At 49.7% G+C, this 18,184-nt stretch overlaps 1 protein-coding gene across 2 annotated transcripts in view; it reads left to right on the top strand.

The window, feature by feature from the left end:
• The window catches only part of TMOD1 (tropomodulin 1), a 77,259-nt gene that overhangs the window by 5,495 nt on the left and 53,580 nt on the right, over nucleotides 1–18,184 (top strand). For both annotated transcript variants that reach the window (XM_070431116.1, XM_070431115.1), the window contains one exon: nucleotides 11,507–11,674. In XM_070431116.1, coding sequence (XP_070287217.1) covers nucleotides 11,555–11,674 — 120 coding nt within the window. In that variant the 5' untranslated portion in view covers nucleotides 11,507–11,554. Of the gene's footprint in view, nucleotides 1–11,506; nucleotides 11,675–18,184 lie in introns of those variants that run through there.

Genomic DNA, 18,184 nt, shown 5'->3' with positions numbered 1-18,184 from the left:
TACTCCATTTTTGTAGATAGGGCAGTGAATCCCAATAAGAATTGCTCCAGGTCATCCAGTTGAGTGTATATTCCAGAAAAAACCAATTGTTGTCCAGGCTTTGGTAAACTTGAGAAATGAGAGCCCTGGTGTTCTATACCAGTGCTTGAGTCACTCAGAATCTCGTTAAAAATGCAGATTATGGCTCAGTAGGCCTGGGAGGGACCTGAGATTCTGAATTTCTAATAAACTCCTTGTTTCTAATGAGCTCTCATAAGCTTATTCAGTAATAAGCTTAACAATTCCTAGTAAGCTTTAATAAACACCTAATAATGTGATGCTCACCCTGCATACACATTCATACTTTGAGCACCAAAATGAGCGCCAGTTATCCCAAAGTTTTCCCTTGGCTGTTGCATTTAGATAGTGTTCTTATTAAAGTCTATAAATGAATTCCGCTAAGCCCTGACTCCAAATCAAAGTCTCTTTCTGTTCTTTGTTTTGTTTTTCTTTGTTTTAAATGTAGCACATGCGGGCACTCAGAACATGATGGGGCACATGGGGAGGTGCACAGAACAGGGCAGCACATGCCCCCGCCCCCCCTGTGGTCAGGCACGTGATGGAACACTAGGATGGGGCACACGATTGGTGGGAGGGGCATGCAGTGGGGCACGTGCCAATTCATCTTGCCTCCCTTTGTTCAGTGAGTACACTGGTGGGTTAATTCTTAGAAGTGGAATTGCTGAGTCAGGGGTGGGTGCATTTTGATAGATATGGTTTACCTTGTCTTGACAGAGGGTAGTGCACCAATGTAGATCCCTTCTGTGTGAGAGCGCTGGTCTCCTCCACATGTTGGGAACACTGGAAGGTCTAGGACTTTTCTCTTTGTCAATCCGGTAGAGGAGCACTGATGTCTCATTTCTCAATTGACTTCTCTATAGTTACGAGTGGGCTTCGAATCTGTTGATAGGCTTATTAGCCATTTGTATTCTTAGGGGAATTGCCTGTTCCTTTCCTCTTCCTAAATTTTTGCTGGGCTATTTTCTTTCTTTCTTTCTTTCTTTCTTTCTTTCTTTCTTTCTTTCTTCCTTCCTTCCTTCCTTCCTTCCTTCCTTCCTTCCTTCCTTCCTTCCTTTCTTTCTTTCTTTCTTTCTTTCCTTCTTTCCTTCTTTCCTTCTTTCTTTCTATTAAACAAATTAACCCTTTGTTCAATGTGCAGCAAATATTTTTTCCCTGATTTGCTATTTGCCTTTTGGCATTGTTAGTGCTAATTTCACATGGGTTTTTTTTAGAAATTATAAGACCACTCTTCATAAATGTGTGAGGCAAAGTGATAAAGTTTGTGCTTGTAAAATGGACGAGAACAGGGGTGAGCTCCACAAGTTTTTCTACAAGCCAGTTTTTATCTGCCAGTGGTTTTGACTTACGACTGTCAAAACGAATTATCCTGCTAGGCATTCATTCATTTATTCAACTAACTGCCTTCAGCCCCTGAGAGGTGCAGGGCTTTGTGTTGGGCCAGGGAGACAGAGATGCTTGCCCTCAAGTAGCTTTCCGTCTTGGCGCGGGGGTTTCAATGGGAGGACACCTCTGATGGCAGAACTCTGACGGCCTCTCCCATTTGTGTTAAGACATTTGGTTGCTAGACGCCTTTTAAGCTGGTGTGGAGAGAGATGACACAGGAGACAGAGGTTGATGGGAGGGCACAGTGGCCGGAACTAGGGAAGTTGAAGAGATGAGCGGAGAAGAAGCCAGAGAATGGAGAGTGACATGGTTCGCAGGGCAGGTGGGCAGGGCAGTGGGGGCAGAGAGATGATCTCAAAGTCATTTCCTGGAACCTGTTACTTACAGTGACTGATGCAGTGACTCAGGCACCATGATGACCTCAAGAGATGCAGAATAAACACACACACTGGGCCTTTCTGACTCCACTCACTGGACATCGTTGACGGACCTGTGGACCTTCGAGGCTCAGTGTGCCCGGGAGGGAGCTCGTAGCAACTGCAGAGAGAGATGGAGTCACCGTGTTCAGCTTCTCTGGTTTTTCAGAAGGTGCTTTCCCATGTGACTAAGAGAATGAGATCAGCCAGGGAAAATAGATGCACATGGGCCTGAGAACAGTCTTTTAAAGACTGCTGGTCTCCGAGTCCCCATTCTGTCCACTCAGTGGCCCCAAACATGTTTTTCATAATAGAAGCAGGTCTTGAAGGGCCTTAAATCTCAACTTGTCAACTCCCAGTGGCCACATACCCGCTGTACTTTTCCAGTTATGTGATGTTCAAAAACAGACAAAGCTAATCTACGGTTTTAAAAGTCAGAATAGTAGTTACCATTTAGGGAGATGGGGTAGGAAGGGGGTGTGAGAAAGCTAGAAATGTCCTATATCTTCATCTGAGTGTTTACATAGGTGTGTGCCTATGGGAAAGTTCAGTCAGCTGTCCCCTTAAGATTTGCACACTTGGCTGTATACTGTGGCTGTATACTGTATAACCAATTCCTTATTAAAACACACACACACACACACACACACACACACGCACACACACACACACACACACACACACAAACAGCTCTCCAATCAAAAGTAGGAGCCCAGAGCTGAGCTCCAGCATGAAGCCCAACAAGACCATCATCAGCCCTGCTGTGGCCACTGTACTTTCATTCATGCAGCAGAGATAGCAGCCTGACTCTTGGGACCAAGGCCTCACACTGTTGACTTACATTTGGGGGGACAGTCACTTGATAACCCCCAGATCTTTCCATGGCTGTTCAGCCCATCTAGGGCTTGTGGGGCTGCCTTGTTGGGCTGGTGCTTTGTGGGACTGAGGCAGGGGCATAAAAACCAGCAAGCTGAACTGCATCATCCTTCACCATTTCCCCTTCATAGCACCCTTGAGAGAGCTATGTGTGCCTGTTGTGCCCTCACTTTACAAACAAATCCATGAGACAATGAGTGACGTGCCCAAGGCTGCCAAGCCAGTAAGAGCCAGAGCGGGGTGTTAGCCCAGGTCTGCAGGACCCGAGTGCGAGCTTTCACCTTTTCCAGGCTGACCCGACAGGAGGCTCATTGGTAAAGTGGAGCTAATGACCCTGTGAGGGTAGTGGATGAAGAGACGATGCATTTGACATTACCCCAGGGATCCTTAACTGTAAGCTTCCGAAGGGCTGGGGACTCCCTTATTAATTTCTGTTTCTCCCACAAAAGCCCACACTGCACAAAGTAGGTTCTTCAATAAACACTCAATTAGGTTGTGGAAACGGAGATCCAGAGAGGTGTAGCAACTTGCTTCAGGTCACACAGCAAGTCCTCAACCAAAGTCAGGACTTGTAACCAGCTCCACTCCCACCTGAGCTCCTTCTGCCATTGTACATGGCCCCAGCTTCCTATAGATCCAGGGGACAGGGATCCCAGTGATTTGGAAGAAAATAGGGAGGAAAAGAACCATGTCAGGTAAGAAAAGGCTGAGCCTGGCCCTGGGCCTTCGAGGCATGTATCCTGGGAAGAGGGCCGTAGGCTATGCCGCTGCACAGAGCCCTTTTCTCGTTTAACCCATGCTTGGTTAAAAGCTCTGCAGAGGCTTTCTTGAAATTCTTCATTTTATCTTTGGGTTTCTATTTTTAAATGAGGCCCCATTGACAAAGGCATATGCACCAGTGCTTGGAGCCTTGGCTCACAGGAGGACCCACCTCCTGCTGCCTCTTTGCTTCCTGGCGATGTTTCTTAGACTCCAGCTGCCTCACCTCCCGTCACCCCCAGGTCCCACTAGCCTCTCTTCCCCACCCCCACTCAGCTTCCATTGGGGCTCTCTGCACCACCACCCCCCGCCCCCCCCCCGCCCCCCCCCCCCCCCCCCCCGTTGCGTTCAGCTGGCAACTCTGGGGGGCAAGCCTCTTATCTCTACCCCTGATCCAGGCACTTAGGCTCATGTGTTGGGGAGATGCCTGGCTCAGCTGGCAGCCACTGGACTTGGTGTGAATTGCTCTGCGATGTAGCTCGCGGGCACCTGTGTAGACAGTGACATTGAATGGTACATTTTAAAAACGCCGTGATCGATCGAGAGAGAGACCAGGAGAGAAAGGAAAAACTTCATGTCTCAGTACCTTTGATAGCACTTTCCCCCCATTTTTGAACAAAGGCCCCCACAGCCTCATTTTGCACTGGACCTGGCCAGTTCCATGGGCAGCCACTTGGGAGAATTGGCAGGGCAGGGGGAGCGGCTCAGGCCTCACGCAGGGCGCCCTGGGGAAGCGGGAAGGCAGGGGGTTGGGACCTAGGGGGCTGGGAGAGCTCAGCCCTCAGTCCGGCTGTCTCCCTCTCCCTGTCTGTCCTGATGGCCTCATGGTGACAACACACCCAGGTTACAGGGCACATGAACCTGCAGGCCTGAAAGTGGTTGTTGTTTCATAAGCTGCAAGGGTCTCTGCGCAGCGGAGTGATTGTTGGTATAATTATTGCATCGCATTTTAAGTGTTTTAAAATGTAAACATTGAGGAAGCCCCCCAAAAGCTTCCATTACCTGCTATCTACCCCTTTCACACCTACCCACCCCCACCATCTCTGGTCGAGGCCAATTTACTCTCTTCCCTGCGGATCGCTGGCCTGGGATAGAATATGCTTGTCCACCCTGCTCCTGGGGGACTGTCCCCAGGACTGTGTTCCTGACTGATCTGCAGTCGTGGTGCCTTGACTGGGAGCCAGGCCAGGGCTGCGCACAGAGATGGGGAGCAGGTCAGAGGTGATTGCTGCCCTTGCCCGCCCCGCCTGGGGGCTGAGAGGTGTGGGAGCCACGGTCTCCTCTGTAAGATGGGGAAGCACTGCTTTCAGAGGGCTGCACCGGAGGGTGTGGGGAGAGGCCAGGTGCACCAATAAGGAGGCTGGGGCTGCTGTGTGAAATTCCAGGGCGCTCAGGGATGAGTGGTCTGGAATGGCTTCAAGCCCCAGGCTGGGGAGTGTGCTGTCTGACATAATGGGGGCTGTTGAAGTTGGCTTTCAGCTTGGGAGCAGCATCAGAACTGATTTTCACGAAGATCATCTGGACAGGAAGGTAGGAGAATGGAGGCAGGGAGACCCTTTGGGAAGCTGTTGTAATAACATAGATTTAAAAAGGCCAGCCCCATGAGCCAGGGAGGAGGGACAGACACAAAGGCTGTTACAGAGGTAGGATTCTAGTCCAAAAAGACAAGTAATGTATGATTCCACTCAGGTGAGGCACGTAGAGTAGTCAGAAAGTAGAGTGGTGGTTGCAGGGGGCTGGGGGTGAGGGTGGAGGAGGATGGGGAGTTGGTGCTTAATGGGGACAGAGTTTCAGTTGGGGAGATGGCTGGTGGTGATGGTTGCACAACACTATGAATGCTACAGAAATTTACACTTAAAATGATTAAAATTTTGTTACATATGTTTTAGCACAATTAAGAAAAACTATAACATTCAAAAAAGATAAAGACAGAGATAGAGAGAAAAAGAGGAAGAGAAAGGATTGACAGGTGTGGGGACCTACCAGAGCTCAGGAGTGGGAAGGGGGGAGTTCAGGCTGACCCCAGGTGTCTGGCCTGGGTGACTGATGGACGGCAGAGGGGCCATCACCCAGGTGAGGAGATGGTGGTGGAGGAGAGGTGGGCCATGCTCAGGGTCAGGCACGTGAAGCCTGAGGGGCGCCAGGAGACGTGCCCAGCAGGGAGCCTGAGCTGGAGAGAGACCATCTGAGTCATCAGCTTATCTCTGGTAACAGACCTCACATGGGAGATAAGAACCCCGGGGGAGTGTGAGAAGTGAGAAGAGGGAAGAGCCCAGGGGAACAGCTGGGCAAGAAGAATCCATCATCAAGGAGACTGAGAAGGAGGGACAGAAAGGAGGGAGGGAAGCAGAGGGTGAGAGTCTGAGCTCTCCTCTTGTTTGGCTGTAGGAGCAGGGACTCACTCAAGGTACCTGAGTGCTTTGAGGGGGGCCTCCTAAGGACTGTGGGAGGACAGGGGCCTCGGGAATCCAACATGAGCCATAGCAATGCAGGCCTGAGGGAGCAGGGACTGGGCACTTCTGGGGACACCGTGTTCTCCATCTCTCTCTCAGCCCATGAACTCACACACTCCCCTATGAAGACTCTCACTCCCCACACGGCTCTTACCTCATGGCCTCAGCTCTCACACATTCACCTCTCTTCACTCCCAGCTTCCCCTACCACCTGCCTTATCCCCTCTTTATGTCCCAGTTCAGTGCTGTTATGGGTTGAATTATCTCCCGCCAAAAGTTCTACCTATAAATGTGACCTTATTTGGGAATACGGTCTTTGTAGATGATCAAGTTCAGATAAGGTCGTGAGGAAAGGCCTTAGTCTAATTCGACTGGTGTCTTTATATAAAGGGGACATTTGGACACAGACATGTACAGAACTGGGAGCCGGCCAGCTCAAGCCTCGGAAAGCCTGAGGCTCCCAGGGCAGGGGGAGAGGCATGGAACACATTCGCCCTTTGAGCTCTCAGAAGGAACCAGCCCTGCCAACGCCTAGATTTTGGACTTCTAGCCTCCAGGACGGAGAGACATCAATTGCTGCTGTTTAAGCCATCTGGTTTGTGGTCTCCGTTAGGGCAGCCCCGGGAAATGAATACAAATGCCAAAGAGGAAAGGAGCTCGTATTCAGCCAACTCATCCTTTTTCTTGTCCAGGCCACCTCAAGGTCATTGACTTGAATCAGGCACCTGTTCTGTCCAATCTGCTGGGGGTGGGGGGTGATGATATAAAGCATGGCTGCCCCTCATAGGTGCCCCTTGAAGGAGGGCTTGGGAGAGACAGCTCCTTCCAAAGGAATAGGGACTCTCAGGCCGGCGTGTGTCCCTGAAGCCCATGGAAGAGAGAGGCACAGCCTTCAGTGGTGAGGGCGCAGGGCACTACCCTTTAGCCAAAGTGTCTTCCAGCTCTGGCCGGTGTGGTTTGGTTGGTTGGAGCTTCAGTCCATACACTGAAAGGCTGCAGGTTCGATTCCTGGTCAGGGCACATACCCAGGCTGTGGGGTCGATCCCCGATTGGCAACTGATCAATATTTCTCTTTCACATCGATGTTTCTCTCTCCCTCATCCCTCACTCTCCTTCCCTCTCTCTCAATAAAAGCAATAGAAACATATCCTTGAGTGAGGATTAAACAACAACAAAGTGAATTCCAAAATAGAAGAGACAAAGACAGGAGGAGATGGGGTATGAAATCAACTTTGTTAATCACTCTTTCTTCGCCCACTATTCAGATGTTCACTGTGGCTAAGTAAGAAGATGGGATAAGTGGAAAATATTCATTTGAACTTGTGACAGCTCCTCCTGCCCTCAGGGAAGTGTACGCCATAAATCAAGATGCTACTCCAGCGCCTCCTCCAAGTGTTCCCACAGGGGCGGAGGCCGGAGAAGCCATTAGCAGGAGTGACAGGGCCCACTTCGGTGAGAGATTTAAAGGCTTATTTGGTTCTCCAGGAGCGTCCCCGTCTCCGACCTCTCCTTTCTGAAGCCGCTGATGGATGGCCTCAGCCCTTGACCCGCTGGTTTTTACTGTCCATCCCTCCCAGCTTTATTTCCTGGCACAGCTTGTAAATTGTTTTTTTCATATTTAGCAGCAGCAGCTTAAGGCTGCTGAGAAGCAGGGTGGCCAGAAGCACTTAGTGTGATATACACACCAGCTTTGAGAGACTTAAGTTTTTAAATGGGTGTTAAATTTATTGAGCTGCCCCTTACTTCCCTCACCAGCTCTTACTCGGGACCGGGACCGGGACCGGGACCGGGACCGGTTTAGGAAGCAGGCAGCGGGCACTGTTCTGCTTCGGGCGGGCCATGCCGGGGGCCCTGGCAGCTTCATCACCCTCCTCCTCCCTCTTCCTCCCGCTCCCTCCCCATCTCGGGCTCCCAGCCCTCCAAGACCAGGTCACATCTTTCCGTTTTAAAGGTGGGAAAAGAGAGGATCCAAGAAGAGAAGGGACTTGCCCAAAGTTCCAAGGACACTTTTGAGACCCAAACCCAAATGGGCTCGTTCCCTACTAGTACGTTCACCAGGCACAGGGCTGGACACCGGGACGTGAGGACGAGTAAGACACAGGTCTACCTGAGGGAATCTACCGTCGATGGTGTGTGCGGGGAGCAGGGTTGGGGCGGTGGTGACTCCAGCAGCAGCCTCATGATAAGGGCTCCCAGTTGTGAGCCTGCGTTGCCCATGCACCAGCCCCGGCTTTATGCCTTACTTGCTTGTTGCCAGTTACTCCTCACAACACCCTAGCGGGGAGTACTCTTACCCTCCCACTATACAGATAAAGAAACCCAGTCCAGAGATTCGCAACTTTTTATTTTAGCAGCTGAATCCTTTCTTCGAGGGAACTCTTACATGAAACCCCAATAAACCGATCAGGTAAAATCAGGGGTGAGCCCCCTCGACTGGCCTCTCGTCTTAACCCCCCAGGAGGGCCCTGAGATCTCCCCTGTGATCCAGTTCTTGGATGCCTCCGAGCGGGACGGGTTACAAGCAGAATTTCCCAGGCCACTGATGCTCACTTTACAGATGAGCAAACGGAGGCGGGGAGGAGAGGAGCCCCGCAAGGGCACCCCGGGGAGTTACCACAACTCTCACTCCAACCAAAGTCTTCAGAATCTCAGGCCTGTGTCCATCCATGACAGCTTTTTTATTAGGAGACAGAGGCCTTTTATTAACAGCTGTAACGTACCATCTCTTCCATGCCGTGTTTTAAGGCCCAGCTTGCAGTGGGCTCTAGTAGCGCGGGATTTTCACCCCCTTCCCAGCCCCGCCCTTCCCCACCTCCAGTTCCCCGTCATCGACCACAGGAGGAGAGTCTCGCTTTAGAGAAACCATGCCTGGGAGCCAAGTGGGTGAGTGTGGCTTAAAGCTCACAGCTTCGAAGTTTACCTTAGGGGTTCTCCGTGCCTCTCAGCTTATTTAACGTAGTGCCGCATCGCTCTGTAATATTCACAGGACACTTGACAATAGAAAGAGCCTTTTAAAGTCCTCTGAAATGGGATTTTTTTGAGTGTGTAAGTGGATGGTTATCTTTCTTGTGTGTGCTAGGAGCGAGGCTTGATCCTCAGGAAATTTAATGACGGCAGCCTCAGGATGGCCTCCCTGGCGGTCCCACCGACTTCTCTCCTCCTGCTCCCTCCCGGTTCCTTTCTTCCAAGCTGGCTTCGATATAGATTCCTTTCTCCCCTGTTCCTTCTTCCTGGTTCATCTCTCTTCAGTGTCTGTCCATGACTTTTTGAAGGATTTTCATGCAAATTATCTAGAAAATGAATCAGCTGGCAAAGATAACAACCAAGCCAGCTCCTGGGCCAGCCCTGCCCGAGCTGGTCCTGTGCCTATGTCCCTTCTTGCGTGAGTCCGAGTGGCTCCTCTCTCATGACCCAGAGGTGAGTCTAAGGCTGCTTTCCCAACTTCGTTTCATGAGAGTCCAACTCTAGGAGCCGTTTTCCAGAGACATGTTTTCATGGTCAAAAGGACGGGAAGTTCTGCTTGTAACCCAGCCTCTTGGAGACGTTCAGTGTGTGGAACATACCAGAATTTTTTAGAAGTCCTGCAGCCCAGAGTCCTGTGGAACTTCATTAACCCAAACCTGTTTGAGCACCAAAAACGTGTTTTGCAACCCACTTAAGAGACACTCGTTCAGAGGTAGCTCTATGAGTTGGTTCTGGAAGATTCTAAGCCCTTGACTAGTGTTCTTCTTGGCCCCAGGATGGAGACCTCTCCTGGCTCCACTTAGGAAAAGCCAAATTAGGTTATTCTCTGAGAGCCTTCAGGGAGGATTTTTCATCTATACCAGAACATTGTCAGCTGCTTCTGCTTTCTTTGGAAGTAAATAGAAATGAGTGAGGGGAGGTGGGGGTACTTATGGCCTGAACATTGCATTCTTGGGGTCTGGTTAGAGGAAGACGGCAGGCCAAGCGAGCCATTCTTAGAGAAAAGGTTGCCCTGGGGTTTTCTGTATTTCTTATCAAGCCAGCTGTCACACACTGGGATTTCTTCTACAAATATGCCCACACATGCACAAGCCCACATTAATAACACGTATCTCTGCCTTCTGAAATGGAGACATTTCTGTTAGCTTAGTGGACTTCAGTTTCAGTTTATTTTTAACTACTTTCATTGTTTTTAATTAACAGTTAATACCACCTTTTTGATTGATTAGTTGGTTGTCTCTCCCTAGTTTTGTTTCTCTCTACTCTGGAGAATTCCATCAGTCATTTCACAGATGAGCCGTGGGTTTTGTTTGCATGGGGTGGGTGGGGGGCATCTAAAAACACAAACTGCTGTGAGGAAGGTGATGCTGACTGTATACGTTTGCTAGGGCTGCCATAACAAAGCACCACACCCGGAGTGGCTTAAACAACAGAAATTTATTGTCTCAAAGTTCTAGAGGCTAGAAGTTCAAGATCAAGGTATGGGCAAGGTTGGTTCTTTCCAAAGGCTGTGAGGTTCTGTCCCAGCCTCGCCCCAGCTTCTGGTGGTTTGCTGGCAGTCTTTGGTGTCCTTGGCTTGTGGGAGCATCACCCCGATCTCTGCCTTCATCATCTTCACATGGTGTCTCCGTGCATGCCTGGCTGCCCACACTCCCTCTTTTTATAAGGACACAGTCATGTTGGGTTCGAGGCCCGCCCGCCCTTCACCATGACCTCATCTAAACTAATTATATCTGCAAGGACCCTGGACCATCCCCCTCCCCCCACGCCAATCACTTTCTCCCTCTGAGCCAGCTCCCTCAGGAGTAATATGCAGGGTCTGGAGGAGGCAATCTCCTCTGGCCAGGACTTCCGTGATTTATGAAAAAGGTGTTGGAATACAATGGCTAGAGCAATGCGCTCGGAAATCCAGCAGACCCGGCTTCCAATGCTAGTTCTGCTGCTTCACAGTGTCCTGATTTTCTGGGAGTCTCTCAACCTCTCTAAGCTCAATATCCTCACCTGCAAAATGGAGATAACAGCTAACACCTACCTCAGAGGTTAAATGAGGAAATCCTTATGAATTGCTTAACGCATGAGTTGACGTATGGTAGTAAGAGTTAACAATTGCTGCTGGCTGTTTCTTGTGAGGATTGGATGAGACAGTGCAGGTGAAGGGCCTGCAGGAAGCAGGTGCTCAGTTAACCACTGATACCCCCCTCTGATAAGAACAGCTTTGGCAGAGTTGCCAGCGTTCATGGTTTCCATCGGGGTGTGGGCTGAAGGGCGGACGATTGTACAGAAAAGTATTTAAACTACTTGAAGAATAAAATAGTTTTCAGGCACTCATCAGCCGTTTATAATAACCAGTTACTCATAACTAGTGGTCATGCCAGTGCAATTAACTAGGATTCATCAAATTACCTGCCCTCAGGACTTGCACCTTGTGTGGTTTTATTATGGAATTAGTCCAAGTTAGTGCAGTATTCTGCTATAGTATCATTATCCTGGCGATTCATAAAACGTGCCCAGGGCCACCGTGTGAATGACAAGCATTTATTTTCCCTGAGAGCAGATCCAAGAAGGGTCTTTCTAAGATCTTTCTCTTTCTGGTAGATCTTATATCAGCACGGAAACTCAGAAGACAAAGACAAGTTCTTCACAATGTCGTACAGACGAGAACTAGAGAAATACCGCGACCTGGATGAAGATGAAATCCTCGGAGCCCTAACAGAGGACGAGCTCAGGACCCTGGAAAATGAGCTGGATGAGCTGGACCCTGATGTGAGTAGGCACTTACGGGAACCACTTTGTCACAGGCACAGGGACAGCCACCATTACCACCTGCGGAGGGACAGGTGCAGACTTCCTGAAGCTACCACTTACAATTCCCTTCTTGGCCATTATATGGGAATAGCATTGCCTTTGCAGGTGTGTGTGTGTGTGTGTGTGTATGTGTGTGTGTGTGTGTATGTGTGTTGTATTCATCAGGGTTCTCTAACAGAACCAATAAGACATATATCCATAAAGAAAGAGATTTCTGATAAGAAATTGGCTCACACAATTATGAAGGCTGACAAGTCCCAAGGTCTGCAGTCGGCAAGCTGGACACCCAGGAGAGTGGATGGTATAGTTTTATTCCAAACGCTGGCAGGAAGAGACCCAATGACAACTTCCGCCAGCAGCCCTCTGTCTTCTTGCTATTCCCGGCCACCCCGCCCAGCTGTGAGGAGTTGGTTCCCCTGATGAAGATGCTCAAGTTGATTAGAAGGCAGCATTGTTGGGGAGCCCTGGGTGCCTCCCCTTCCCCTGCACCATGGCTCCCTCTTAGCCTGGGTTTCAGTAAAAATTAGTGATGAGGGCAAGAAACAATCAAGCTTCCAGCTTTGTTGCTATGAAATTATTCTGTTCTAATTCTATCCTAGATCATTGCTGCAAGAACAAAGGGCTTTAAAAAGTGAGAACAAAGGGGGATGTGCTACTTGTAGTCAATGCAGTGAACATGGCTCAGTTCCCTCCAGGCGCCAGGCCCCGTGCCGGCTGCCGACAGGGGAGCCTGGCAGGGATTCTGTCCCGCAGGCGCTCAGTCCCGTGGGCAGCATATGTCCGCTCCGTTCTAAACGGGAGCAGACAGGAGCTCAGGGAGAGGACTAATCCTTACTGGCGGGAGGCTTCACAGAACAGGCGATATTGGAACTGGGCCGTGGGTTTTTCTAAGTCAAGAATAAAAACAAAGAATTCTAGGCCGAGTGAAGGCCGTGAGCAAAGGGTCTTGTACAGAAGGGAACTAGGGGCAGGGAGTCTCCGTATGTTTCTGTGGAGGGTTTGGTGGGCTTGCTGTCTCAGGATCGGGACAGATGGGCCAGGGAAGATGCCAGGGAGATGAGTGGGAGGTGGAAGGGGCTCACATGGGAGCCCTGTTGTCCTGCCCAGCCTGGGGTGGCAGAATTCTTTTCTGACAACAAGTTCCTTTCTGCTTCTCTCCACAACCCTCCCAACATATTGGAGAATCTTTGCTGTTCCCAGGTTGATGCCCAGCCACCCGCCCCCCTCCCCCCGGGGCGGGGGGTCCTCAAGACCTGGGGCCTCTGGCCTTTGGGGCTGTTGGAGTTGCCCTGAGCTGTTGCATGAGAATGAGATCAGATTAGGCTGTGACTGTAAATCGGGCAGATGATGACAGGCTCAGAGGCAAGCTCAGAGCTGGGAGTGGGGAGGGGACAGGTGGAGAAGCCCTCTCAGAACCGAACCCAGGGTCAGCCCCCAGGGACTGCTTGGTTTCCAGCTGGGAGCTCTGTTTCACTTGGGGACTGGCAAAGAGCTCCCACAGTGCCCCCGCCCCAACTGTCAGGGTACCTGGCCCACACGGTCAGCTCCCTGGAGCCCTTCTCCCAGGTGATTGGCAGGAAAGGATGCTTGTGTCCACTGGAGGATGGAGACTCTGGGGCTCCAAGCGCTGACAATGCGCCTGGTGTCACAGGACCAGGCGTGGAGACTTGGATTTCTCGCAGGGAGGAAGGTAACCGTGTATTTGGATGGGGGAGTAGGTTGGGCAATGTGAGACCTGTGGTTTCAAAATGAACTTTTTCAAAGACCCCTTTCTCTCTAAGTTCAAGGAAAAGAAAGGAGAAATTGGAGAGAGGATAGGAGATAACCGAGGCCAGTGGGTTTTGTGTCCCAGCCGCACAATCGGGCCCTTCACGGAGTGTCTCTGTTACCTCATTTCCAAGTCAGTATGTGAGTTTTGAAAAGATCTAGTGGGCCTCCCTCCCTTCTGAGAGCACAAACATTCCAGCTCACATTTCACCCGCCCTTGGCCCAGGTTCCGCAGTCACAGCACAGGGAGAGGCCAAAGGTATGCGGACCGTGAGAGGCATGGGAGCCGGCCGGCCTGGATGGGCACAGGGGCCAGCAGGTGTCCAACCCTCCCACTTGCAGAGCAGGAACTGAGCCCACTGAGGGAAAGGAAATTGCTCTAGGTCACACGTCCACACAGAACCGGGCCAGACCCAGGCCCACCGTCTTCTCTGTTATACTATTATCGGCACAGCTACGACGTGAACTCTTAGAACAATATCCTCCGGTTTTCATTTTTGTTTCACAAGTGCTTACATGGCACTTTCTATGTGCAGACACTGTTTTTAGCACTTTGAAAATATTAAATCATTCAACCATCATCATAATCCTACAATGCAGACACCACTATCATCCCCTTACAGACAAGAAAGTGAGAGAAGGCCCTGGCTGGGTAGCTCAGTCGATAAGAGCATCGTCCCGATACACCCAGGTTGCAGGTTCCATCCCTGGTCAAGGCACATACAAAATCAATGAATGCAAAAATAACTGGAACAACAAGCCCTTCTCTCTCTCCGCAATCAATATACACCGAGTGGCCAGATTATTATGACCACTCCATCAGTACAATGAAGTGAATTAGTTATGCAAATAATAATAATAATAATAAAACCTTGAGAGTATTTGCTTAGGAAGTTTTCAATATTCAGTGTTTTTGGAAGTGTCAATGAAGTACTGATGGAGCGGTCATAATAATCTGGCCACTCAGTGTATATAAAGAAAACTGAGAGGTGCCTTACCTGGTTTGGCTCAGTGGATAGAGTGTCGACCTGCGGACTGAAGGGTCCTGGGTTTGATTCCGGTCAAGGGCACATGCCTGGATCCCCAGTAGTGGGTGTGCAGGAGGCAGCCGATCAATGATTCTCTCTCATCATTGATGTTTCTATCTCTCTCTCCCTTCCTCTCTGAAATAAAGATATATTTAAAAAAAAAAAAAAAGAAAGAAAACAGAGAGGTGAACTTGTTCACGTCCCAAACCCAGACAGTGGCTGAGCCATGACATTATCTAAGTGTTCACATCTTAGCCGCACCTCTAGAAAGCTTCGTGGGAGTCTCCAGGAAGGCAGTGTGAGCCACAGATGTGCTCTGGTTTGTTATTGGGGACGGCGCTGTAGGTAGTCATCTTCCTTTCTCCCTGGAAACAACCTGAGATGCAGATGTTCATGTTCACTCCTGGCTTTGTTTCCAACGTAGGCACATGCTTTGGGTCTGTCTTCCTCTCTGCAGAGTGGCTGCAGCCAGCCTCAGGCCCTCGGACACCCCTCTAGCTCTCAGCATCCGGACCTTTTTCTTTCTTTCCTTTTAAAAACTGAGGTGAGATTGATAAATAATATCATATTAGTTTTAGGTCTACAACATAATGACTCAATACAGTGGGGCCTTGACTTACGAGTGTCCCGACTAACGAGTGTTTTGAGATACCAGCTGTCTCTTGGCCAATTTTTTGCATTGAGTTGATAGAGTAATTTGAGTTAACGAGCTCCTTAACAAGCTCCTTAACGAGCTCGGTCTCGGAACGAATTAAACTCGTAAGTCAAGGCCCCACTGTACTTGTATATATTACAAAATAATCACCCCAATAAGTCTAACATCAATCACCACCCATAATTACAATTCTTTTTCTTTTTTTAAAAATATATTTTATTGATTTTTTACAGAGAGGAAGGGAGAGGAATAGAGAGTTAGAAACATCGATGAGAGAGAAACATCGATCAGCTGCCTCCCGCACACTCCCCGCTGGGTATGTGTCCACAACCAAGGCACATGCCCCTGACCGGAATCAAACCTGGGACCCTTGAGTCCACAGGCTGACTCTCCATCCACTGAGCCAAACTGGCCAGGGCACAATTCTTCTTCTAACCATCCATGATTTTATGAGCAATTGCTGACCGTCTTTAATTTTTTTTCAATTGCAGTTGATATGCAATATAATGTTAGTTTCAGGTGTACAGCATAGCAAATAGACATTTATAACTTACGACGTGATCACCCCGGTAAGTCCTGGCAGTCCTGTTACTTGAATTCAGCTCAGGCTTCAGGGGGTTATGTTTTCAGTGATGCAATTGTTAAGCCCCAGTGTCATGTGACAGAGTGGAGTACTCGGAGTTGGAAAGTGGCTGTGTTTGCAGCAGAGGGCTCTAGACTTGTGTACGTTTGGAAAAAAAAAAGAAAAAAGTCCCCGAAGCTTCCTATCTCTCTGCGGCCTGGAAAAACTCGAGCTTATCATGAGATTGTTGCACTTGGACTCCCACGGGGGAGGAATGCTCCATGTGCTAAAAGTATCCGCTGCTGACCGATTCCCCCAGAGGATCTGCCCTTTCTCGTCTCTCTGGAGTTAAGTGGATGCTGCTCTGAAGCTGAGCCAACCCCTCGGTTCAGATCGCCCTTGTACCAGGCAGTGGGGAGAACAGGCAATGCATGCAGACGTTTTGGAACGGCAAGTCACGCTGACCTGTGCCGGGAGCGGCGCACACGTTTCTATAGGGTCACCAGGTAGTTAACATTTCCTGGGTATGCCGTGGGCAAAGCCCCCCATGGGTTATCTCCTTTAGTCCTCTGAGAGGTTTGGTTATCATCCCCGTTTTAAATATGGGGAAACTGAGGCTGAGAGAGATGAAGTCACCTGCCCAGGATGCAACACGGTGGAGCTGGGGTTCCACACTCGGCAGGCGTCACCCGGTAGCCTGGGCCGTTACCCACCGCCTGCTGCACACACGTGTGGGAGCGGCCGGGGCATTACCAGCAACTTGTTTTTCTCAATTCGATGGCCTTTGAAGTTATGTTATTGTTACTATAAATACTAATCTCAAGAAAAGAAGGAAACCACCAACACAAATACTTTATTAACATTGCTTATTCACGAGGCTTTGGGGAAAAGGAAGACTATTTTTTAAAGTATTTCAGTAAAAAAATCAAAGTATTTGCAGGAGAGAAGATGGTAGAGATAATTCCAACCTTGTAAAGAAATTACATCCTGAGAGTTGACTTTGAAGACAGCCATTGGGAATCTGTGACACGTTATAACCACAGAAACAACCATGGAAAATGACAGGCCCCCTGCAAAGCCAGAGATAATAATAGCAATAGTAAGAGTAATGACTATTGTTCTCTCGTGAGGCCGTCTTGCATGCCAGGTGCTGTGCTCAGTGTGCTGTGGGAACCGTCACATAAAACTTCTGCAAGGATCCCATGAGATTGAGCCTCACAGGTTGGGGTCAACACCATGCTAAGATAAGGAAGCGGATGCCCAGAGTCACACAGCTAGTCAGTGATAGACCACCTTCAGCAGCCCTGCCCTCCTTAGCCCATGATGGATCAAGAGTTCAGAGAAAAGGGGCCGTGAACTGTAGGAAGAAATGATGGAGGAGAAAACCTAGAACTGCAGTCTCAGAGCTAGAAACACACATAGGGACTATCTCACTCTCCCTTCCCCAACCCGGCGTATACACACATACAGCGAGTAAAGAAACCCTGAGTTCAGGAGTCCCCCTTGGACATGTGTCATTCACTTGATGTTTCATGGATCCCATCCAACTCATACCAGTCCTATGAGGTAAGTATTATCATGATCATTTCAGTGATGGAAACTCAAAACAACAACAACCCTGAAGCCCACAGAGGGGAAAGGACTTGTTCAAGGTCACACAACGCGTCAGCCCAGAGCCGAGAGGAGAGCCGGGGACTTCCTGCACCACCACAGGGCTCTCCACCAGACTCCACAACATACTGGCATCCTCCCCACGATGCCCCAGATCGTGACCTGTGAGCCGAGGGCCCTCTTGGCCACGAAGGACGCCGCCAAGTTTGGTCCACGGGCCGTGATTCTCCCTTGTAACACAAACCGGCAGATTCACAAGCCTGGGACAGAAGTAAACAGTTGAAATAGAAAGAAATAAATCTCTGTTCTAAAAATAGGCGCATATCCTTAGAAACACTGCGGGCTGTTCACAGAGCCAAGGATGGGCCTGGGGTGGGGGTGGGGGGCAGTGAGGGTGAGTGGAGCCAGGTGTCAGTGCGTCCCCACCCTGCCTCTGTCTTCTGACCCCATGACCACCTCCCCCTCACCCCTCTCTGACCTCCCAGAATGCCCTCCTTTTCCCTCCATCCCCCTCCTCTTTGCTGCCACTTGCTGGGGGCCTTCTTGGACCTGGAACCCTTCAGTCAAGATGGAATCCTTTCATTTTTCCAGGCTGAACCTCCCGCCCCTCCCTTGCAAAGCCTTCCCGACACCAGCTCCTCCAAGCCCCCAGCACAGCACCTGCCACAGAGGATGCCGGGCCATTTCCTTTTCGGTTTTGACATTTTTAATAGGAAACATTCTAAACATATAGGAGGGTACAGAATATACTTATATTTCCATCATCCAAATTTAACAAATATAAATTTTTTTATCTTATTTGATTCAAATCACCCTTAAAAAGAAAAACCATCACTATAGATAAG

This window comes from Myotis yumanensis, unplaced genomic scaffold, assembly GCF_028538775.1.
Source record: "Myotis yumanensis isolate MYYU_CA2020_CCGP unplaced genomic scaffold, mMyoYum1.0.hap1 SCAF_12, whole genome shotgun sequence".
Taxonomy (NCBI): domain Eukaryota; kingdom Metazoa; phylum Chordata; class Mammalia; order Chiroptera; family Vespertilionidae; genus Myotis; species Myotis yumanensis.
Note: the sequence above shows the minus strand (reverse complement) of the source record. Positions and strands in the feature narration are given on the sequence as shown.